The sequence below is a fragment of the Sceloporus occidentalis genome, unplaced genomic scaffold (genome assembly GCF_023333645.1).
Source record: "Sceloporus occidentalis isolate IW3139 unplaced genomic scaffold, rSceOcc1.0.p SCAF_4, whole genome shotgun sequence".
NCBI classification, from domain to species: domain Eukaryota; kingdom Metazoa; phylum Chordata; class Lepidosauria; order Squamata; family Phrynosomatidae; genus Sceloporus; species Sceloporus occidentalis.
The window spans coordinates 88,935,522-88,960,289 of NW_028316984.1; the positions used below are offsets into that span (position 1 = coordinate 88,935,522).

The 24,768-nt window shown below is 42.6% G+C and overlaps 1 protein-coding gene across 2 annotated transcripts in view; it reads right to left on the reverse strand.

Annotated features, from left to right (window-relative positions):
- ANO9 (anoctamin 9) overlaps positions 1-23,754 on the reverse strand; it is a 70,182-nt gene extending 46,428 nt beyond the window's left edge. For both annotated transcript variants that reach the window (XM_089520805.1, XM_089520804.1), the window contains exons 1-2: positions 23,693-23,754; positions 3,914-3,970 (exon numbers count right to left, since the gene is read on the reverse strand). In XM_089520805.1, the coding sequence (XP_089376931.1) occupies positions 3,914-3,970; positions 23,693-23,698 (63 nt within the window). In that variant the 5' untranslated portion in view covers positions 23,699-23,754. The remainder of the gene's footprint in view (positions 1-3,913; positions 3,971-23,692) is intronic.
- Between the last annotated feature and the right edge of the window lie 1,014 nt (positions 23,755-24,768).

Here is a 24,768-nt window from a genome sequence, read left to right on the forward strand (position 1 = left end):
CGTTACGAAATTTCCGGGGTACAAAAAAGTTACATTGGAAAAAACTGTTCCGGGTTACGAAAGATTTTTCGGGTTACGAAATTAATTTCGGCGCAAAATTCAAATCGGAAGCCGCGGCTAGCGGCTTCCAGCGCCTTTTCAGGTTGCGAAATGTATCGGGTTACGAACGGCGCCGCGGAACGAATTAAATTCGTAACCCGAGGTAGCACTGTATATTCAAAGTCACTCTACTAAAGTTCTCTCAGGAGAAAGGCAGAACTCCAGGCCTGGAACAGTTGATCTTAGCCAAAAGAACAAGCTCATGGTTTCTGTTTCTGAAGTTCCATTTGCCAGTTCTATATTTTATCATTATTGCATATTTTAAAATATTGTATATAAACGGGCTCACCTTGTAAGCTATACCGTAAACTTAGCAGAAAGGCAAGCATGTCATCAGTCAGTCAATAACAAATAGATAAAAATGTTTACAATAGATGATAATGCTTTTAAAAAATCATGTCAACAAATTGCATTGGATTTTGTACATTCGAGCCAACACAAGATACTCCTCAAAACCAAATCTTCCCTCAATCTCTACAAGTAGGATTGCCATAATTCTCTACTATAAACCGGGACAAAATGTAGGACATAATTTAGACCAAAATGCAGAACAATTGTAGGATAAAATTTAGCCAAAAATGTAGGACATTTAAGAAAAATGGTGGACCTGCATTTTGGTCTAAATTATGTCCTACATTTTGTCCCAGTTTATAGTAGAGAATTATGGTAACCCTATCTACAAGTGAAAATGTGTTAAAGTTACATTTTGGCAGTGGCCATTTTGAATTTTTCATCCAATAAAATTTTCCTCAGTTGAGTGAGTGAGTGAGTGAAAGAGAGATTATCAACTGTCCTAAGGTAAGTTTCTTCCAGGATAGTGATCACAAAATGTTCTATCGACAAGTTTGGTAGGCTCAAATTATTTATATATTTAGGGAGTTCCTGGAACGCACAGAAACCATTATTTTCTCTGCAGGTGGCCCTATGTCATTGTCCTATAACAGAGGAGACAGCTGTGATGTGCCAGATGTTGCTGGATTTTAGCTTCTATAATCCCTTACCACAGCCAATGCTGGCTAGACCTTATGGGTGTTGCAGCCCAGGAATATCTAGAAGGCCACCAAGTCTGCTATGAGAGGGGATATATGTGTAGGTCCTGAGAAATGGAAGAGAGAAGAAGGAATAAAATAAATGGGAGAGTCTATCTCCTTCCCGGCATGAGACTTCTGGGCTAGACAAACAGCTTTTTAGAAATTGTTCTTTTGTCATATAAGCCACTATGAACTACTGGAGAAGTGAGGGGAAGATGCATTACATCAGCCTATGGCCCTTCGATTGTTGCTGGACTGTATCTTCCATCAGTTCTAGGCAGCAATGGTAAGGGATGATAGCAATTACAGCCTTCGAACAAAATCCAGGAGGGCATACTTTACCCACCCTTGTTTTACATACATGGTTGAAAACAGCATTGAGCCCAAAGCAACTGTCAGATCCTTATTTAACAATGGACTATAATCTTCTGTCCCCTCATCCTCAAGTCTTTTTAAATAACTTTGCCTCTCCTAATAAGAAAGATTACAACCATCCATTTGCCATAGAACTATTTCTAAAAGAAGCCATATATCAAGTTGATTCGATATCAAGTGTCTGCTCTGCCTGGTTTTGCTTTTTAACTGACTGTTCAAAATAGAGGTTTGGGTGGTTTTCAGTAGGTTTTGAAATATTTACTTAATGTTTTTAAAGTGTTTATATCAGTTGTGCATCACCTGTGAGCAGCTCTGAGTCAAGAGGCAATAAATAAATGCCATGAATGAATGAATTCCCATTCAGCCAAAAATCCACTGGGTGGCATTGGGCCTGCTGTATTCTCTCTCTCTCTCTCTCAACCTAAACTACACTGCAAATTTGCTGTGAGGAAAAGTAGGAAAGAGAGCCAGAACTTCAGCACAGTGGAGGAGAGACAGGCTATAACTAATGTATATATTCAAAATTTAGCTCACTTCCAAGAGATTACAGAAGTGATTTTGAACATCTCAACCATCTTGCTAGCAGCCATGTGCTCCTAGGCACAGTTGACTTCTAAAGAGCTAAGAATTTATTACTATTCTCAGATTTGCCTTTTATCATTTTCTTGGCATGGGACTCAGTCCCATTACTTAAGCCAAGCCAACTCCTTCTTAACTTCTAGATAGCACAAGATTCTCTGAACTTTCCTTAAGATTTCCACTTCCTCTTTTAGTATTAGTTGGAGATGTGTAATAACTATTAATTTACATATAATTCCTTTGGATACCTGCAAGCTTGTAGCACAAGAGTGAGCTTTACAAGAATAATCACACAGGCAAACCTATTGTGCTCAGGAAATAAATACTAATCACTGAGACTGCGTGACTTCAATTTGTTTAAGCTAAGTAGTCTAAGTTTGGCCAGTGCCTAAAGGGGAGACTACCAGAAAGTCCCTGTAAAGAATGAGCAGGCACTACTCAGTTACCAACATTATTCGGAGGTACTGTGGTAATCACAAGTTATCTTACACAGGACATTTTTAAAAACTGGGATTTCTTTTAAGTAACTGTACTCAAAGTCAAAGTAACAACCAACTTACAAATCCTGGTATGAATAAATTCACTCATACATTTAGCTTTGGTGTCTTCTTGCCTCCTGCAAGCTTCATAGCTTAAGTTTTAGCAGCACTTCACATCAAGCACTTAAAAGAAATTACCACCAACTGATAATGTGCTCAGAGGCTTAATTGGTCCAAATATATATAGCCAGGAAGTGATTACAGATAACCATGTAGGCCATCTATCTCCATGTGAGCTGTAGTACTTGTTAAGTGCATACTCTCCTACATTTCATAGATGAAAACTGGGTTGTATGTGGACAAACAACACCACAGTTTGGCCAAAATGGTAAAAGTTATTAATAAGGAACAACAGACATGTGAGGAGAGGCTGCAGCAAGTTGCTTTTGCTTGAGTCTATAGGGAAGGGCAAGATTCTACTCCATCTTCTCCCCTCAGCTGGATGCAAAGTATTCACTTTGTACACAGTTTGCACCAATTGAAGTCAGATAAAAACAAAATAGGAAAGTGAGAGGAAGCATGAGGAATTGGGACATTCTAAAAGTAATGGAAAAAGTGTGTGACAGAGGATTAATTGGGACTACCCTTGACAAATAGGGAGAGTTGGAAGGTAAGTGTTTCAGTACAAGCCTTGCTTTAGGTTTTATCAGTAATAGAAAGGATAGTTTTCTACAGGGAGCAGTGCTCCCCTTTACTATTGGCTATACAATAGCGTTGCAGAGGTAGTTTCTTTTCTTCCCAGGACTTAGAAAAAGCTTTATGACATAGCTTTTCGTCTCTTCAGAAAAATGCTTGGCTGCCTTTTTGTTTATCTTGCAATTAGCATTTTAGTTCTTATCATTTTGAGAAACTGTCAAAATGGTATAAAATGCTTTCCTTGAATTTGTAAAAAGCAAGATATAAATATACACACTGAATATCTAAATCGAGTAACTGACATAGTATTATATTCAATATTAACTTCTGACTGGACTCTGTAGAATGGTAGAAATAAAAATGAATTGAAACTGTATAGACAAAGAGGAATTTACCGGTGGCAATCATGTTTTGCTACACATGATTGTAGCAAAAGTAGTAACTGTGACAAAGGCAGGGCTAAAATATTCTCAGCACTGTAAAGCAGAAGTTGGTAATGAACAAATGGAAAAATGGTCTGCATACTGGACATACTACTCAGTAAAACTGAAGATGAGGATGATGTTAAACCCCCAAGTTTGTTTTCCCTTTTTGTATAGGACTATGACAATCTGGTTTTGAAAATCCCAAAATAGAAGAAAGTATGTAACTTACTGGAAGTAGAGCTTCATGGGCTTCTAAGGGAGACGAAGGCATCAGTGCAATTTCATCCTAAAGATAAAGATTTAATAAGTCAACAATATTTTTTTTCTTTCATTACAGAAAAATATAATAGGATGTAGCAGATGTTTGTGCTAACTCAGTACCCAAACCACATTGTTGATGTTTTTTACTAATCTTGGTCCTACAAATGTTTGTATGTCTGTCTGTAATCACTTTATGCCAAGAAGTTTCACCTGCTAAATATCTAGACAGCAGGTTCAACACAGAGAAGTAAAGCCAATTAAAATGTTAACAACCCTTGTATGAAACTCAACTCAAAATTTAAATTTCATAAGGGGGAAACTGGCCAGAGATGGCTATTTGTTTTTTCAAAACAAATTTGAAAGAGGGATCACTGTGCATGGTGAATACAGTCATATCACCTTTGTAGTCTTGCAGAACCATGCAAGATCTATTTGACCAGAGATGACCGTGGGAACAAAAAATAGTGCAACAGCTAACAGTCTCTTTCATACTGTTCTTAGTTCTTTTCAAACTATTCAATCTGTGCTCTCCAGCCTTGGTTATTGCCTGTACAAAGATAAACAATATAGAGCCTATGAGTTTCTACTGCTCTGGAAGAAAGACCAGAAAGAAAATTATTATTATTATTATTATTATTATTATTATTACTATTATTAACCTTTATTTATAAAGCGCTGTAAGTTTACACAGCGCTGTACATACAATCTTTTTAATTGGACGGTTCCCTGCCCTCAGGCTTACAATCTAAAAACCTCTAAGAATGCTATCTTTCTCTCCTGTGTTCTGTATTGGGAGTTGTAGTCTGCTTAATTGTTTTGCTCAAAGCAAACATATGGTTGGTATGTGTTTGCGTTTTCAGGATGAGAGCTAAATTGGGTTCAGAGTCACAAGCAGAAGTTAAATATTAATGAAATGGAGGAGAAGGTTATGATTGTTATTGTTCACTATTGTTATATAATGTCAACTAAGTTCCATAAAAACCCATTCTAAACAGAAATATATATGCATCCAGCAGGTCTGCTTTTCTGGAATATTTCTTACATCTCTTATGAACAAGGCCTAAATTCTGCTTCTGTTTAAGCATTAAAATGTACACAGAGTTAAGTACTGTGAAAACTCTTTGTAAACAATCTAATTTATTCAGCTATCTCTTAGAAGAATTTAAAACAAATTAAACACACAACGGGGCATAAAGAGAAAACATAAGAATGGCTTTACAGGATCAGACCAAAAGCCCATCTAATCCAGACTCCATAGTTGCTTTCTTTTTGTTTTCCCAGCAGAAGGGAAGCTATTCAAATGTATGCTGGATGTTTTTTTATGCCATATGAGAAGCTTCATGAACTTCAGAAAACTAGCACAAGCCTGGTCTGGGACAGTGCGGAAACGAACTGCACAATGGCAACTGACGCACAAGACAAACTGCTACACCCTTGCAGCTTTCTGTGTGATGCCACATCAATAGTTTCAAGAAACCTCAGTGTGGTATCCATTTTTCCTAGTGCCCTAGTTCCCTAGTGCCATGGCACATACAATGTCCTAGTGGTATACCTGCAGCAGGAAATGCCAGGGCAGATATGTAAGATTCACTTTCCCTTTGGGGAACATGTATTATAAGCATCTGTCATTTTGCAACACATTGTTTCACAGCTGCCCAACTGAGTAGCTGTTCTGGAGTGTAGAAGCAAGTGTGCAGCAGGCAGTGCCAGCTTTACAACCTCATCAGCATCAACGTAACGGCAAGGCTTTCAAACCCCACAATGCTGCTTTTCCCACTCAGCTGTAAAAAAGATAGTAATACTTTTCTTGGGAACTGGGCAGTGAGCACTTCAAACTGCCTCCTGCTCTTGGTGAATTGCCATCTCACAACCTTTTTCTTCCACTTAGCAAATGGGGTGAGTAGACTCCATAAATGATCAAAGTTAAACACATCCCACAGTTTTATTCCTCACTATAATAGTTATGTTTTTATTCAGTTTGTTTCATCCACTTACATAGAGCTGCTTCTCTTCATGAGGTAAATCTCATTACATGGTTTGAAGTCATATTGTTTTCCAGTAGGCATACATAAAGGGACCTCCATGTTCCATTTCTTTATGTGACACTCTTCAAAAGGCAACCATACAAATCTGTGTATGGAATTCAATTGTTGTTGTTGTTGTTAACTGTCCTCAAATCTACCCTGACTCATGCTGACCCTGTGGATAAGACTTTTCCAAGATCCCCTATCCTCTGCTGCTCTGCTTAGGTTCTGCGAACTCAGGCCTGTGGCCTCCTTAGCTGAGTCCGTCCCTCTGGCATGTGGACTTCTTCTCTTTCTATTAGCTTCCACCTTTCCTAGCATTGGGCCTGAACAGACAGGCCAAAATAAAGCTGCTTTAGGTCACTTTAGAGGTATGCTGTTTAAATGACACACATATCTTAAAAGCTCCAGAAGCTGCACCAAAGCTGTGCTCCAGTCCTTGGGACTGGAGTGTGGCTTTGGCATGACTTCTGGCCTTTTAGGACACATGCAGTATTTAAATAGCATACTTCCAAAGTGACCCAAAGCAGCTTTATTTTGGCCTGTCTGTTCAGGCCCATTATTGTCTTTTCTAATGAGTCTTGCCTTCTCACAATGTGGCCAAAGTATGACAGCCTCAATTTAATTATCTTGGCTTCCAGGGAGATTTCAGGCTTGACTTGTTCAAGACCCATTTGTTTGGGTTTTTTTGGTCATCTGCACTATCCTCAGCACTCTTTTCCAGCACTATATCTTGGATGAGTAGATTTTCTACTTATCTGCTTTTTTTTTTTTTTACTGTCCAGCTCTCACATTCATATATGTTGATGGCAAATACAATGGCTTGGGTGATTCTAGCTTTAGAGCCTATCTTTACTCTTTAGGGTCCTGTCTAATTTGTTCATAGCTACCCTTACCCTTCCTAGTCTTTTCCTTCCTTACACTTTTCTGGCCTAATATGTGGCACTTCCCTCGGAGTGTACTGGAGTCTCCTTCCCTGGAGGTCTTTAAACAGAAGCTTGATGGCCATCTGTTGAGGATGCTTTTATTGAGATTTCCTGCATGGCAGGGGGTTGGACTGGATGGCCCTTGTGGTCTCTTCCAACTTTATGATTCTATGGATTTACTCTGAGTCTTCAGCAATCATCATTCTAGTCTCTGTCTTCCCTTTTCCTCATGACTGATATACTTAAGAAACTTATCTTTGTGCTTGTTCTTTTCAAATCTCATAGGAATTTTAAAGAAATTGGTCATGTCACATTTCTTAAGTATATCAGTCATGAGGAAAAGGGAAGACAGAGACTAGAATGATGATTGCTGAAGACTCAGAGTAAATCCATAGAATCATAAAGTTGGAAGAGACCACAAGGGCCATCCAGTCCAACCCCCTGCCATGCAGGAAATCTCAATCAAAGCATCCCCAACAGATGGCCATCAAGCTTCTGTTTAAAGACCTCCAGGGAAGGAGACTCCAGTACACTCCGAGGGAGTTTGTTCCACTGTCGAACAGCCCTTACTGTCAGGAAGTTCCTCCTAATGTTGAGGTGGAATCTCTTTTCTTGTAGCTTGCACCCATTGCTCCGGGTCCTAGTCTCTGGAGCAGCATAGGCCAGAGCTTACTGGAAGGCCTATGCTGTGGCAATACTGGCAGTGAAGAAATTATACTTTGCTGTCACCAGTGTTTGCAGTGTCATCCAGTGGAGTTGTGTCCAGTGGTGCAGCCTAAGGATGTAGAAAGAATCCTTGGAAAGGTAAAAGCCACCACATGTGTACTGGGGATCTCTGCCTCCCCTGGATCCTGAAAGCAGCTATAGGGGGTATTGGCTGAGTGGGTAAGGCAAGTGGTAAATACCTCGCTGCAGTAATGCAAGTTTCCATCCTACCTAAAAGAGGGAGTGCTGAGGCTGTTATTTAAAAGGCCCTCCATGAACCCCACATTATGGATAATGATTGGCCATCTCTAACATTTATTTATCTTTTTTGAAAATATACTTTATTACTTAAAAATTAAAATACAATACATTCTAACATTTAATTTTTGGCAAGGTTCTCAAGCATGTGAGTGCCAGGGGTTTCTGGATGAAATAGAATTATCCAGATTCATTTTAGTCTGACTTCAGGCCTAATTATTGAATGGAAACTGCTTTGGTAACCTTGGTGGATGACCTATGCAGGGAACTGGACAGGGGGAGTGTGTCCCAGTTGGTTCTGCTGGATTTTTAAGCAGCTTTCAGTACCATCAAACATGATATCCTCCTGGGTTACTTCTTTGTGGTGGGACTTAAAGACACTGTTATACAGTGGTCCTGGTCCTTCCTGGAGGAGCTAACCCAGAAGATGATGCTGGTGGACTCTTGTAAACCTCACTGTTGGCATGCTGGGTTTCTCAGGGATCAGTACTGTTTAACATATACATGATACCACTGAAAGAGGTCACTCGCAGCTAGGGGGTCAGTGTCATCAATATACTGATGACATCCAGCTCTATCTTCAAGGAAGCAGTCTTGGTGCTGAACCAATGTCTCTTGGTAGTAGTGGACTGGATGAGGGCAAATAATCATAACTGGCTAGAATCAGAGTTGGAAGAGATCACAAGGGCCATCCAGTCCAACCCCCTGCCATGCAATCAAAGCATCCCCAACAGCCTCTTTTTAAAGACATCCAAGGAAGGGGACTCCACCACTCTCCAAGGGAATGTGTTCCATTCAAACAGCTCTTACTGTCAGGAAGCTTCTGCTTTGATTACATCCCGTTTGGACTATTGTAACACACTCTATGTGAGGCTGCCTTTAGAAACTGTTCAGGCACTTCAGTGGGTCAAAAATGCTGCAGCCATAATGCTGACCAAAGCTAATTACAGGAAGCATATTATTGGGTCTATGTGTGCTTTATTCATTCGTTTAATTTTTTTATGTTTTTAAAATAATGTTATACTGTTTTAGTGTGGTGGTAATTTTTATTGTTTTAAATTTTTTATGAGAGCTTTGGTTTTCAGTGGCAACAAGGGAGGGATGAGGCAGATGTGAAAACTTGTATAGTGGAAAAGGCCTGAAGAAAGCCAGGATCCCATCTTTTGGGCTGGGTGGCAAGTGATGCAAAAGTTCAGAGTTCACTTTCATCATGCACTGAAAGGCCTCAGCTTGGCAGCCTCTTGTTTTGTCAAGCTCTGATGGAAACTTCAAGGGGACTGAGCAAGCTTGGGAGCTGACCGTGAAGCGTCCCTTAATGCTGGTGCGAGAAACTTCAGCAGGTCTCAAAGCTAATTTTCTCTTTCTGGGGTCCCGAGTGTCTGTGGAATACCAAAAATTGCCCCTCTCCAACTCTCATTTTTGGTTCTGAAAACTGTTTTTCATTCTAGTGTTGAACAGTGTAGAGGGCCATTATGTCCTATGTACTGGTTAAGCAGTTGCTCCCAGATGCAACAATTCATTCCTTTTTAACCAGAATAAGGGTGGTCTGGGGCCACAAAAACAGACTGAAGGGCCCACAAGTGCAAAGATTTAGTGGCAACAAACTATAACAGCAACAATATCTGGGGGGGTGTCTGTATGTGTGTACATATATGTGTGGGGAAAAGGAGAAGGAGAGAAAAAGAGGGAGAGAGAGAGAGAGAGAGAAATTATTGGGTGGTTAACCCTTATTGTGCAAAACATATGCATTTGTATTATTTTAACTCCTTCATCAAGCAAGTGATTTTTGCAAGTGAAGTGTAAATGGGCATGCCTTTGCATTCTCCCCATGTTTTGACCTTGAAATATAAAGGAAGGCTTAGAAATAAGTTGTACATAGTGTGTGTTTTTTACAAGGCATATCCACAGGATCCAATTGTTGTGGTTGTGTGCCTTAATGTTGGTTCTGACTTACGACAAGCCTGAGAGCCTAAGTCAATCCTATTATATGGGTTTCTTGGCAAGATTTATTCAGAAGCAGTTTGCCTTTGCCTTCTTCTAAGGCTGAGAGAAGGTGACTTGCTTAAGGTCACTCAGGGGGTTTCCATGTCTGAGCAGGGATTAGAACCCTGGCTTCCCAGAGTCCTAGTCCAACACTCAGACTAGTACACCATGTTGACTCTCAGGATCTATTCAAGTGGGGTCATAGTCCCAATTCTTCATTCTTCAGGTATTTATTTATCCTTTGACACTCAGCACACATAAACATGTCATTCAGCTCATTTGGAAAATACTGACCTACCATGGAGCTTTGTGCTTCTGGGGACTTGAAAGGGAAGATATAGCATAAAATGTATTAACCCCAGTTCCCAGTATCTATTATGAGCAATGGAGAAGCAGCCATCTACCTTCCCTCACATACTTTTTTTGTGTATGTGGGACTGTGTAAGTGCTTCAGTGCCTGACTATTGCTTGCTGCTCTCTCTTCACCCTGAGCATGTTGATGTCTATCCCACAGGTACGCGATCCATCCAGCATTCCATTCTTTGTGGGGGGGAGTTTAGTCAATGACCAGTAAAGATTGCTCTTAGCTGTTTCTCAGAGTTCATGTGTTAAAACTATTTCCACTCAACATGTTTCTATTACCTTTCAAGATACATGGCAGATAGTTACACTGCAGACGATGATGGTGTTCCTGGCACACAGCTGCTTACATAGTAGATACTGCACCTACTACTTTTCTGTCTTTAGAGCCCTTGAATGAAGCACAGGAGACCTACTGAGGCGAGTCATTGGCAATTCTCTGGATTCCCTCCCCCCTCCCATTTCAGAATCACCTCCATGCTAGATGTTTTTCAATAAACAACAACAACAACAACAACAAATAAGTTTATTGAATAGCCCAAGGGCCATTTCAAAATACTCAAAACATAGTAATACAAGCAATGCCACATACATATATATAATATGTTAATATAGTGCACTAAGTCCAATAAACCACAATATAATATATATACTATATATACGTATGAATAGTCTAAACATGCACAGCTTATAAACAGACTATACAAATCTAAAAATATACAATATGTATTGAAAGATATACAAATAAACAGGTAAGAATAAAAGTGTTTACACAATCGAACAGTAATGTGTAAAATAGTTACCATGGGAAGTAAAATAGAATTAAAATTAAAATGGGAGGTAGAAATAACATTGAACATCCATCATCATATGTCAAATCTCTTCATCACCCTTACAGTTAACACGAATCATCCCCACATATCTAGATCTCAACAGTGATGCTTTATGAAGAAACCGAGCTGTGGCAATAGATATTTTTTAACCTTGTCCACTCATAAAGTATGATATTCTGATGTGAGTATCCCAGAATATTGTTCGTTTAATATAGGGATCAAGGTATTGGTCCCTTTCCTGTTGGTTACATCTAAACAAAATGTGTGCTAGATCCTCAATTTCGTTGTCACCACAAATACAAGTTCGTTCATTATAAGGGATACCCTGGAATCTCCCATGTCTTACCGTGGTATCAAGTTGGTTGAACCTAGCTCAGGTGAATGCCTCTCTGAGATGCTTTGGGATCTGTATTTTTAGATAAGTTGGCATTTGAAAGGACTGTTTGTATCAACTCAACCATCTTAAAGACTGCCACTTTGGCATGTGTACTTTTGTATCTAGACAGTGGTGAACAGGTATCCACATTACCAAATTGAGCCTAATTTGATTTCAGAATGTGAAGTATGGTCCAAAACATACTGCAGAAATAAATCAGTTTGAGACTGCTTTAACTGCCCTGGCTCAGAGCTAGAGAATCCTGAGAATTGTAGTTTATTGTGGTACCAGAGCTCTCTGACAGAGAAGGCTAAATGTCTCAAAAGTTCCTAGGATTCCCTAGCATTCAGCCAGGGCAGTTAAAGCAGTCTCAAACTGGATTATTTTTGCAGTGTGTTTTGGACCGATAAAGCAGAGATACACAATCATTAATACTTCGATCAATGATGCCTCGTATTACATTCTTTAAAAAGATGCTGTGTTACAAAGGGCCTGAACAGACAGACCAAAATAAAGCTGCTTCAGGTCACTTTGGAGGTACAGTGGTACCCCGGGTTACGAAATTAATTCGTTCCGCCGCCGCTTTTGTAACCCGGAAACTTTCGCTAGCCGAAATGCCCATAGGCGCTAATAGCGAAAGCCGCGATTCCGTGTGAAATCGCGCCGAAAAGCACCAAAATTTTTTTCGTAACCCGAAATAACCTTCGTAACACGGAAAAATGTTTTTAAATGGATTTTTTTCGTAACCCGGAAATTTCGTAAGGCGGCGCATTCGTATCCCGGGGTACCACTGTATGCTGTTTCAATGATGCATGCGTCCTAAGAAGCCACAGAAGCTGCACCAAAGCCACACTCTAGTCGCAAAGAATTGTGTACTGGTTTTGCACTTACTGAGGTCCAGAAGAAGAAAAATCTAGAGGTGGCATATATGACTAATAAAAAGAAGCTGTTTCATCATTTGATCTCAGCAGGTCTAAGGCAATGTCTTGCATGTAAGAACAAGATAACTATTAAGGGCAACAGATTTAAGATGTGCTCAGTGGGAAAGAAACACTGTCAGTGAAGAGTGATTCCCCAGAGCAACCTACCTGTGAACATTAGACACTACAACAAGAACTCTGAATTGGATTACTCTTCACTACAATATTTTGGATTTATATTTATTGACAGCAAGTACATTCACCAGATACAGCCAAGGGACAGGGATTCCTCATCAGGCTTGAAGAAACCACAAGGATTGCCAAAGAAGTATTTGGAAGGGGAGGGTTTTGAAAAGAAAAAGGTTCAGGACTGAGTACAGAATTCTGAAGTGTGGATCAGAAGACAATGATAGCAACGAAATGGTGTTGCTGGAAGGTGAGCAGTAGTACCCCAGAAGGCAAGAGTTTATGACAGGTAGCACTTGCAAGTTATTAAGAGCATTTCCTCCTTTGGCAGCTCTGTGAGCCCCTTCATCCATATGTATATTTTCTTTGTACATTAAACCTGACATAATACCAACATCAGGCAAAACCTTGATTAGGGCTCCATAGTTTTGTAATAGTACATTTTTTCTCAAGCTATGGTGTGATCATCCATTGTGAATACTTCTGTGCATAGTCAGCAGTCTGCTGCTGATCAGCCAGCATAGGTGAGTGTTTTGCAAACAGCAATGTTCTCTTTGGCTTGGTTAAAATATGTAATTCATATCACCAGAATAGGATAGCTGTTGTCATAGCTAAAGGCCAGATGTACTACAAACTGCACATACTGAACCATTTATATGGTGTAAACTCTCACCATGACAAGTCAGCCTGCAAGTAGGATCCTCTAAAACAGTAGTTCTCAACCTTTTAGATTTCAACTCCTAGAATCCGTTATTGGTGGCTATGCCACCAAAGGCTTCTGAGAACTGAAGTACAAAACAGAGTCAAAAGGTTGAGAACACTGCCCCTAAAATAAAAATCGCCATCACTAACATGATCAGTAAAGAGAGAAATAATTAAACCTGGTTTCTTCTATTCACACTGAATTGCAGGAACAACACAAACATACATGGTTCCAGTTACTTCTTAACTGCCTGGATCTTGCCAAGCACAGATTAGAATCTGCAGTATTACCTAACTGACAAAACCAAAACCAGAAGAACTTGTCTGGCCCTCCAGGTCCACCCCATTTGCGCGTGTGCATCAGGGATCATGTCACATCATGTTACCTTAGCAAACAAAAATGCATGTTTGCCAATGCAAATGTCACATGGCATGTTTTATATCTCACACATAGCACTAGTGCAACCTGCAGTTTATTGTAGTCTCACTGTAATCAGCATAGCTCATTCCCACATAATACTCTCATCCCTGGCATGTTTAGTCAGATATCCTACTACTTCCAGTGGCACTTATGTCCAGTACATGGGCTCTGCCCACAGTGAACTGAGGAGTAGAACAGCTAGAAAAACTGGTGCACTTACGGATTATTTGTTTTAAAGTTGGAATCTACTTTGTGAGGGGTTTTCCTGAGAAGCAGGCTAGAAAAATATTAAATAGTAATAACAGGTATGCTAGGAGACAATATTAGAATGGAGGGAAAGGGCAGGCAGAGCAATATTCCTAGTCATAATAAAAGATCAACGTAATTGTGTATAACAGTAAATAAGGATTAAGATTCAGGGTGCTTCCAGGCCCAGGGGTATTAGTGATACCAATCAAAAGGGATTGCACATGTATTCTACCTTTCCCTCCTTAACAAATTTTTTGAAACTAAAACGGACCAAGAGGCAGTGGGAAAAAACACTTTGACAAGCAGAAGGCACCATCATATAATTCCATGGATATCCCATACCATTCCATGGATATCCATGAGTGAAATGGTGTAATTGCATCTGCAAGCACTTTCAGACAATTGCCCAGTGATAAAGAAGGTCATGAAGAAAATCCTTATCAGAAATACATGGGGGTTTACTTTTAAGCCTTGTATTCCTACAATTGCTGCTTATTGCTAATTATCATCATCAGTTCAGCTTTCAATGTGAAGTTGAAGGCTTTCATGGCCAGCATCCATAGTTTTTTAATGTTAGTCCTCTTGTGCAGACCCTCACACCCTGAGGCCTGCCATTAGCAACCAACAACACACATGCAAATCACTCCTGCCTTTCCAGATCACACAATATATATAGCCAAGTCCTTTCCAGGCAAACATTTTCTGAAGATGCCAGCCACAGATGATGGCGAAACGTCAGGAAGAAACTTTGCTAGAACATGGCCACATAGCCTGAAAAACCCACAAAAAACTAAGTTCATCTTTCACTTATGGCATCTCTGTGAATGAGAAATCTCCAAGAGTCCTGGCCATCAACAACTCTGCTCGGGTCCTGTAAACTCAGGACTGTGGCTTCCTTTATTAAATAAAACCATCTTTAAGGTAACCTTCCTCTCCTACCTCTTTCTACTTTCCTCAGCATTACTGTATTTTCTAATGAGTCATGTAGGAGAAAGAAATCACCAGAAACAAATGGCATACCAGATCTTGAAGCTAATGCTGGGTTGTCTTGGTGGTACTCTTAGTGCTAGTTTGTTGCTGTTTATACAGTAGACCCTTGTTATACGCTGGGGTTTGGTTCCAAGATCCCCCGTGTATAACAAAATCTGTATATGCTCAAGTCCCATTAAATATGACATAGCAAAATGGTTTCCCTTACAAAAAATGGAAAATCAAGGTTTGATATTTGAAATTTATACTTTTTTTGAACATTTTCAAACCGTGGATGCTTGTGTGTAAGAAGGGCCAACAGTAGTATGCCTTTAAGTTGTTTCTGACTTATAGTGACCCTAAGGCAACCCTATCATGTTTTTTTCTGGCAAGATTTGTTCAGAGGAAGTTTGCCATTGCCTTCTCCTGAGGTTGAGAGAGTGTGGCTTGCCCAAGGTCACCCAATGGGTTTCATGGTCGAGTGCAGAATCAAACACTCATCTCCAGATTAAAACCACAACGCCATGCTAGCTCTCTTGGTATTAGTCCTGGTGCTCAAATGGAACTGTTCAGGCTTTATCTGATGTGGTGTGATACGAGGAAATTTTCCATTTGGAATTTCTACTTCTCATGCATTATGATGCTGAGGTGTCCTATTGGAAACAATGTTTTGAACTACTGGTTGGTGGTAGTGCAGGAAAATATAGATTAGAAAATGGTAATATTACATTCTGTTCACATTACTCTTTTTCTCTGGAGGTGAAACCACTTTGTGAAAGTCTGCCCATTATCCCAGTTTGAAGTATAATCATCCATCTCTGTGTCTGTAGTTATAGCTAAACTCATGTAAGAACTGCTGCCATAAACCAGATGAATGGGTATAATTACTTCTGCTATGTGACATTTATTTCAGTTCAGCTGTATGCCAAGCAGTGTATTGGGGATAATAATGATGGGGAATCTGCCCTGAGAGCCTAAATGTACATTAGATGGAGAGGGGAAAAGCAGCTCAGTCTTTGACAAAGAAGTTGTGAAGATGGATTAGTATGGAATCCAGTGGCAAAAGAAATGCAGATAAGAAAAGGTTAAAATGGTCCAGGAAAAGGCATGTCCATGGTACTATGAGATTAATGTCCATTATTTTCAACTCAGTAACTATAAATGATGCATACTGGGGCCAATGCTAACAATTCAATGGGACCTTCACATAAAAACAAACATGGTTGGAAGTAACTGGAAAATCTATAATGTAATCATATACAGAAGGCATGGGAGATGATATCCACTCTTCTTAACATCAAGCCCAAGCTCTGGCAAATCAGAGAAGCAAGAAACCAGAACTAAGGATACAGGCTCAGCTTCCTGAGGAGGAGGAGGAGATGACTTTAAAACAGGGGTGGGTAGGGTTGCCATAAGTCTGGACCTCCTAACCGGGACAAATGTAGGACAACATTTTCTATTGTAGGGCAAATTTTTTAAAAAATGGAGGACATGCGGAAAAAAATTGATTTTTTTAAAAAAATGTTACTATAAATGCATGTTTCTTAGGCATGATCAAAATGGAGGACATTTGGGCATTATTCCTAGACAGATGGCAGAAATGTACTTTCCCTTTCTGGCCACCCCCCCTCCCCCCATTCCAAACAGCACATTTGGGCATTGAACATGGCTTTACTTAACATGGCAATCTCTTGCATATTTCAGAGGCTTATTCAATAACCGAACTCTTTGGGTTTCACACTGAACATGCTATGCATACTGAATATGTCAAGGTGGTTTAACAAGAAGTGGATTTGCCCTCGGATTCAACTGTACTTCTCAGAAGTGTGTACTTGGTCAAGAGACTTTGGTTTTTCTTCACTGTGCATGAGTTTGTAAAAATCACAGCAACTTACATTGGTCGTGCCTCAGAAGCTGGCTCATTTCATCATCATCATCATCATCATCATCATCATCATCATCCGCTTCCTCCTCCTCCTCTTCTTCCTCCTTGTCCTTCCTCCCTCCTTCCTCCCCCCTTCCTCCTTCCTCCCTCCTTCCTTCCTCCCTCCTTCCTCCTCCTCTGACTCCCAGGCCCAAGCGGAGGAGGAGGTGGGTGGCTGCCTTAGTGCGCTCCCCCCCGCCCATGCACCAAGGCAGCAGGCAGGCAGCCACCCACCTCCGCCTCGCGTGCCTCCGCGCTAGGCGCTTGCCTTGGTGCTGGCAGGCAGAGGCGGAGGCAGAGGAAGAGGCAGAGGTGCCTGCCTGGCTTGGCGCTCCCTGCCCGCGTGCGCGCCAAGGCAGCAGGCAGGCAGTCACCCACCTCCGCTTCAGCCTCCTCCTCTGCCTATGCCTCCCGGGCCCAAGGAAGTGCCCAGCGCGGAGGCGCACGAGGCGGAGGAGGCAGTGGGTGGCTGCCTGCCTGTTGCCTTGGCGCGCACGCGGGCAGGGAGCGCCAAGCCAGGCAGGCACCTCTGCTTCTTCCTCCGCTAGGCACGGCCTGCAACGGAGGAGGAGGAGAAGGAGGTGCACCTCCTGCGCGTGCCCGCGCCCTCCTCCCCACCTCCCCGCCTCCCTGCCACCCTCCCCCACCTCCGTTTCAGGCCAGGAAGTGCACCGCCTCCTCCTTCACTCCCTCCACCCGGCCTGGAACGGAGGAGGAGGAGGAGGTGGGCGGCGCGGGCGCGGGGAGGTGGGGGAAGGTGGGTTGGCGCCGTGCTGGGGGCCAAACCAGACCAGGACCGGGAGGGCCCCCCCAAAAGCGGGTTTGTCCCAGGGGCCGCCGGGTTATGGCATCCCTAGGGGTGGGCAAAGTGCAGTCTATGAGCCTTATATGGACCATGGTACCCCTAAGTATAGCAGCCACAAAGTGCCCAGACTTAAAAAAGAAACAAACCAAAGTAGTTTGCTTTCCCTCCAAGCCTCCCTAGAACACAAAGAAAATAAAAAGCCAAAAATTAACCAATATGGAATCTGGAAGCAATGTTACATCACACCAGGAGCACCAAAATGCACTGATGTGGTTTACATTTGTACATTCTTAATGCAAGTATTTTATATTAGGGTAGACTGACATTTAAATAAGCAACTGAGGTTATTATCGTAAGCCAGTTGGATGGGCTGCTGTTTGTCTTAGCTTGCTAACTGTTCATCTCCACATTGACTGCAGGGACGTAGCCAGGATTTTAGGAAGGGGGGGGGGGTCCAGACTAAGTGCCACCATTATAATGGGGCTTGGACGCGGCGGCGCAGAAGCACGCACCATTCATTTTTCTAATTGAAGGGGGGGTCTGGACCCCAAGATCCCCCCCTTGGCTACATCCCTGTTGACTGAGTTAAGTATGTAGCTGAAGGTGTTTCCTAGCTCTTGTTTCCTGTTTCCCAATTCATTATTTGGGGATCTATGTGCAGGCAGGGCCAGCACCGAAGTAGGACTCTAAAGATCAGGATTTGACTCCCCACTCCATCATGGAAACCCATCTTGGGCAAAAGACCACCCCACCCCTTGAACAAATCTTGCCAAGGAAACCCCATGACAGGTTTGCCTTGGGGTTGCCATAAGTCGGAAATGACTTGAAGGCACACAAGAACAAATATGCAGGGACTTAAAAACTTCAGTTCTTTCTCTTGGCTGTTCATACAACTCTATATCAAATACAGTCGGCCCTTCTTATACACAGATTTTTTATACACGGATTCAAGCATACACGGTTTGAAAATGTTCCAAAAAAGTATAAATTTACCTTGATGTTCCATTTTTTATTAGGGACACCATTTTGCTATGTCATTATATTTAATGGGACTTGAGCATACACGGATTTTGTTATACACGGGGGATGTTGGAACCAAACCCCAGCGTATAACAAGGGTCCACTGTATCTGACTAACTGCCTTCTTCCATATACACTACATAGTCTTTACACTCTTGAGAGAGAGACCCTGTTTATCATACCAGGACCAAGCCAGGTCCATTTAGTGTGGAGGAGGATGTTCTCTGTTATGTCCTCACATGAAATTAGCTCTTCATCAAGATTAAAAAGGCTTCCCAGGTGGTGTTCCCACTTGCGATTTACAATGCTTTAAAATACACCGGTATCAGTTAAATCGATTCAAAATAACCCTGGTCTTATCCCGCGTTCCGAATCGCTTTTTTTCTTCATTCTCATTTACCAACTGATTCGCTTTAAGTGATCCTCTTTCGTTCCTATTCAAATAAAACAGTGTATATATAAACCGGTTTTAGCCTTATTTCGTTCCCACTCACCATTTTGGGGCTGTTAATCAAAGCAACGTCATTATAACGTCACTTTTAAATTTCACGGTTTGTTGTAAAAGAGCCAATGAGGAGAAGCTTAAAGTGCCTATGAGTCCTGCAATTATTCGTGGGGAAGGATGGTTGAGGGAGAGAAAACTGCCTCCCCAAAGCACTTGCCTTGGAAGAAAGACTCCAGGCTGGGGGAGGCAGCGCTGCCTTGGGTCTGAGACAGCAAGGAGGGAAGAAGTTGGCACGGGCCGTTTCTCTTTCCCTCCTTGCCTTCCCAAACCGAAGGCAGCGCTGCCTTGGGTCTGAGATGGCAAGGACGGAAGGAGAAGTTGGCACGGGCCGTTTCTCCTTCCCTCCTTGCCTTCCTAAACCGAAGGCAGCGCTGCCTTAGGTCTGAGATGGCAAGGAGGGAAGGAGAAGTTGGCACGGGCCGTTTCTCCTTCCCTCCTTGCCTTCCCAAACCGAAGGCAGCGCTGCCTTGGGTCTGAGATGGCAAGGAGGGAAGGAGAAGTTGGCACGGGCCATTTCCCTCCTTGCCTTCCCAAACCGAAGGCAGCGCTGCCTTGGGTCTGAGATGGCAAGGAGGGAATGAGAAGTTGGCACGGGCCATTTCTCCTTCCCTCCTTGCCTTCCCAAACCGAAGGCAGCGCTGCCTTGGGTCTGAGATGGCAAGGAGGGAAGGAGAAGTTGGCACGGGCCGTTTCTCCTTCCCTCCTTGCCTTCCCAAACCGAAGGCAGCGCTGCCTTGGGTCTGAGATGGCAAGGAGGGAAGGAGAAGTTGGCACGGGCCGTTTCTCCTTCCCTCCTTGCCTTCCCAAACCGAAGGCAGCGCTGCCTTGGGTCTGAGATGGCAAGGAGGGAAGGAGAAGTTGGCACGGGCTGTTTCTCCTTCCCTCCTTGCCTTCCCAAACCGAAGGCAGCGCTGCCTTGGGTCTGAGATGGCAAGGAGGGAAGGAGAAGTTGGCACGTCACAGGTCTAGGAATAATGCCCAAATGTCCTCCATTTTGATCATGCCTAAGAAACATGCATTTATAGTAACATTTTTTAAAAACATCAATTTTTTGTGCATGTCCTCCAATTTTTAAAAATGTGCCCTACATTTGAAAATTTTGTCTTACATTTGTCCTACATTTGTCCCGGTTAGGAGGTCCAGACTTATGGCAACCCTACTTTAAGAGTCCTTTGGCAGATGCAGGCGCTTGAGTGGCCGGGACTTCAGGTGCTTAAAGCGCTGAAGAGATTAAGCGCCTGTAAACCATTAAAATAAAAAATAAAAAAATCCTTATCAGCGGACAAAGGGGTGAGGGAAGCAAAGATGGCGACTGCCACGACGGATGGAGACAGAAAGGGCGACTCCCCCAAGCCAGCCCATCGCACTCCGCTCCTCCCATCCAGCTATCCAGATTTCTGAGGCTGATCGTTCCTATTTAAATAACCCGATTCCTATCTCGGATCAAGGAAAAAATGTTGGTTCGACCCTTCTATTTTTTTAACACGGGTTATACGCCTTTAACACGGATCAAATTAAAATCCGATTGACGATTCGCATTTTAGTGGGAACAATTGCGGGTTGCTCTAGAACTGTTCTAGAGTTAATTCGGTTTCTAATAGGAACGATGTACCTTGGATTCGATTTGTAGCACAGAATATAAGCCAATGGGAACACCCCCCCAGTATATAGCGATTTCAGTGTCAGTTGAAGACTTGTTTGCCCAGGTGTTTTCCTGGTTGCTAATGTTGCCTGGCATTACCCCTAGGTTTTAGTAAACTACTTTATTGCTTCACAACTGTACTGTTATTTTTAATCAACTGGTTTCACTGCATTTTATATTTATTGTAAACTGCTCTGGGAATTTTACAATGAAAAATGGTATAATCTTTTTCTTAAATAAATGAACAAAGAACTAGTTAACTAGTAATAAGGAAGTGTCAGCCGGCTTCACTTTCATTCCCCGCCACTTTGTGCTGCCACCCTAGAGGTATGAAACTCTTGGGAAACTTTCCTTACACAGGTAGATAAGCATATTTTGCATGCCTTTTCCTACTACCAGCTTCCCTGAAACTGAAAGTGTCAACCAGTTCAAGGTTGCTTTTGTTTTTAATCACGCTAATAAAAAAATAAAATACTTAATGAACTGTTTAAATATTGCTGCATCTCACCACAGTTTAGACTGCAATTCTAACAGCCCTTTATATGAGAGTAAAGCCACACTTTTCCTGAGTAAACATGCAAAGAACCAGGGTGCACAATAATTTTAATTAAAAATTGTCTACTAGAAGAATAGTGAGGTATAAATTATTTAAATAAATTAATAAATGCCATTCTAGATCAGACTTCTCCAACCTGGTGCCTTTCAGAGAAGTTGCCAAATAGCAGACCATAGCAGGCTGGGAGTTTCTGAAGGGCACCAGTTTGAAAGAGACTATTCTAGGGCCAACGTGGTGTAATATTTTTGAATGCTGGACTATGATTCAGCAGAGCAGGGTTCAAATCCCCACTCAGTCATGGAAACCCATGGCATGATCTTGGGCAAGTCACACTCTCTCCGTCACAAAGGGAGACAAAAGCAAGCCCCCTCTTAACAAATCTGGCCAAGAAAACCGTGTGATAGGGTCGTTGTAAGTTGGAAATAACTTGAAAGCACACAACAACAGCAACAATTCTAGACTCTAAGCCTGTGGGAGGTGCTGATGTGCTCATTTTCTGAACAGCAGCAAGTAATTTTTGGATGCTCTATTTAAAAACAACAACAACTTATCCCCCTTAACTGAATATGGCTTTATTTGTTGGCAAACACCCTCCAGTTCATTACAACTGTATAATCAATGCTAAGGCACACTTTTTAACAAGGAGCAACAAAGTTCATGTAATCTAGTTCAACAATATAGGTCCTGAAACAATGGTAAGACTATTAACCGCTAATAACATTTTCAGTTGTAAGGCAGATGGAAATACAGTACTATAAAGCACTCTGTGCATTTATAATACTTTCTGCCCAGCATCAAAATTACCTTTGGGGGAAAGTTCAATTTGCCAGAATAGCTGATATAAATGACAGATCATACATTTTAACTGCATAAATGATGCAAAAAGACAAGGAGACTTTTTCATCTTAATGAACCTGGTGTAATACAAAACTATAGGCTTTCTAAGATATTAATGGCCCGTTCTGCACAGGCGGAAAGTATGTGTGTGGCACGTACTAGGGTTAGAAAGGGGTGTCCTTTCTAGATGCCCCTAACCCTAGTACGCGCTGAGCGTGTACAAAATGGTGGCACCCATTCTACATGGGCGCTGCCATTTTGACGTCACGGACGTTTAGCATCCGCACATCATGCGGCGGAAATGATGCCACGAGTGCGCCATTGGCGCCTTGCGGTGTCATTTCTGCGCCGCAAAAAGAACTCGCTTTTTGCGGGTTCTTTTTGCTGCATCCAGGAATCGTGCGGTTTGTCCGCTGCGGTTCCCTGATGCAGCAACCACCAGTGCCGGCAGAGCACCCTTTTGGGCGCTCTGTAAAGCGCCAATGTGTATTTATTAATCTCCTCAAGACAACCACCTTGGTGTAGTTATCTGAGTGTAGGACTAGGATTCTGGAGACCAGGGTTTGAGTGCCCACTTAGCCATATAATTTGTTTTATTTATATACAGAGGCAAGTCACACTCTCTCACCCTCAGAGGAAAGCAAAGTTAAACCCCCTCTGAATAAATCTTGCCAAGAAGACCCCATGATAGGCTTGCCTTAGAGGTCACCATAAGTCCTAAATGGCTGTAAGTACACAACAACAAAATATGTGGGAAGTCTGAGAAGGACCAAGCAATACGTCATTTATGTGCCTACTCAGAAGTAAGGACCACTGAATTAAAGAGATCTGACTTTCAGGTAAAACTGCAATTTTCATGCTGAATATTAGTCCTCTCCTATGCAAAAATTTTTTTTATAGAAATCAATATAGATCGATGTTGGTGATGGTCAAGATGCACAGGATGTAAATAATTCTGGAGCTAGTGTGTTGTAGTGATTTGGGTGTTGGAGTATGACTTGGAACACTAGGGTTTGAATCCCTAGGGACTCGGCTATGGAAGCCACTGGGTGATCCTGGGTCAGTCACACTCTCTCAGCCTCAGGGGAAGGTCATGGCAAGCCCCCTCTGGACAAGTCTTGCCCAGAAAACGACGTGACAGGTGCACCTGAGAGGGAAGAGCAGGCAGCTCTAGCGGAAAGAAGGGCTCCCCCCCCCCCTCTCTCTCTCTCTCTCGTTGGGCAGCCTGTCTGTTGCTGTGTGCCTCCAAGCCAGTCCTTGTTGACTCAGGCAGGCCAGCCTCTCGGAGGGGGTCCTTGGCAGGTTCCTCCAGAAGGGGGGGCTAGTTGCCCAGAGGGCCATTTCTCCCGGGGGAGGAGGAGGGAAAGCCCCAGAGAGCCGGCGCTTTGCCCTTTCCTTCCTCCTCTTGGGCTCCCCTCGGACTCTCCGCCCAGGGCCCACAACAAACTCCAGCTCCCAGAATTCCATAGCCTTGAGCCAGACAAAGAGTTAAAGCGGAGCCAAACCGGGTTATTATTTCTCCAGTGTGGATGCAGCTGTGGCTTACCTGCATGGCGCTTCTTCTTCCTCTCCTCTCGGCTGGGGCCACAAGGTGGAGAAGAACCTCCCTCCTGCTGCTCCGCCTGGAAGCCTCCTTCTCTCCCTCCAGGAAGCATCCCAGCCAGGGCTCCCTCCTTGCAGGGTCCCTCCTCCTCTCCTTCCCCAGGTTTTGGGGCGAAGAAGGAACTTCCGCGCCCAGGCTGGGGAGAGAAAGAGAAAAGAAGGGAGGAAGGAGGGGGAAAAGAGAGGGAGAGAGCCAGCCCCTTCCTCACCTGCTGCTCAGGGCAGCCCAGCGGAGGGGGCAGCTGGCAGTAGCTCTCCTGAGAGGGCTTTTGGGCAGGGTCCTCCTCAAGCCTAAGTGGAGGGCAGGGCCAGGCCAAAGCATGCTCCTTAGGCAGGCTCAAAATGGAGGACCATTTGGGGATTCCTCCTGGACAGAAGTGGAAATGGAGGACATGGCAACCCTAAGGAGTACCTATAACTCTACATTCATGCTTCTGAGCCAGGCTTAAAATGGAGGGCATTGTGAAATTCCTCCTGGACAGAAGGTGCCAATGGAAGGATTCCAAGAATGGAGGACCCCAAGGAGAACCTGCAATTATTATTATTATTAATAATAATAATAATAATAAAATTATTTATAGAGCATTCTAGAATTTGCACAGTGCTTTACATAGTATGGGTCAAATAAAATAAAGGGTTTTTTTTAAACCTGCCAAGCAGCATACAATCTAAACCAACAACATTACATGATTAAAATATCTCTAAAATAATAGTAACTAGTATACAATAAAGACAGAACTAAATGTAAATCCATACTTCTGAGGCTCAAAATGGACAGCATTTGGAATTCCTCCTGGATAGAAGCTGGCAATGGAAGACACGTCCTGGAAAAGGAGGAAAAGTCTGGTCCCCTTACCTGTTAGTCACAGTGACTATGAACTGGCCACATCTGTGTGTCTTGTGTGCCTTCATGTTATTTCCAACTCATGGCAACCCTAAGGAGTAAGTTCATGCTGCTTAGTCAGGCTCAAAATGGAGGATATTTGGGCATTCCTCCGGACAGAAGGTGGGAATGGAGGA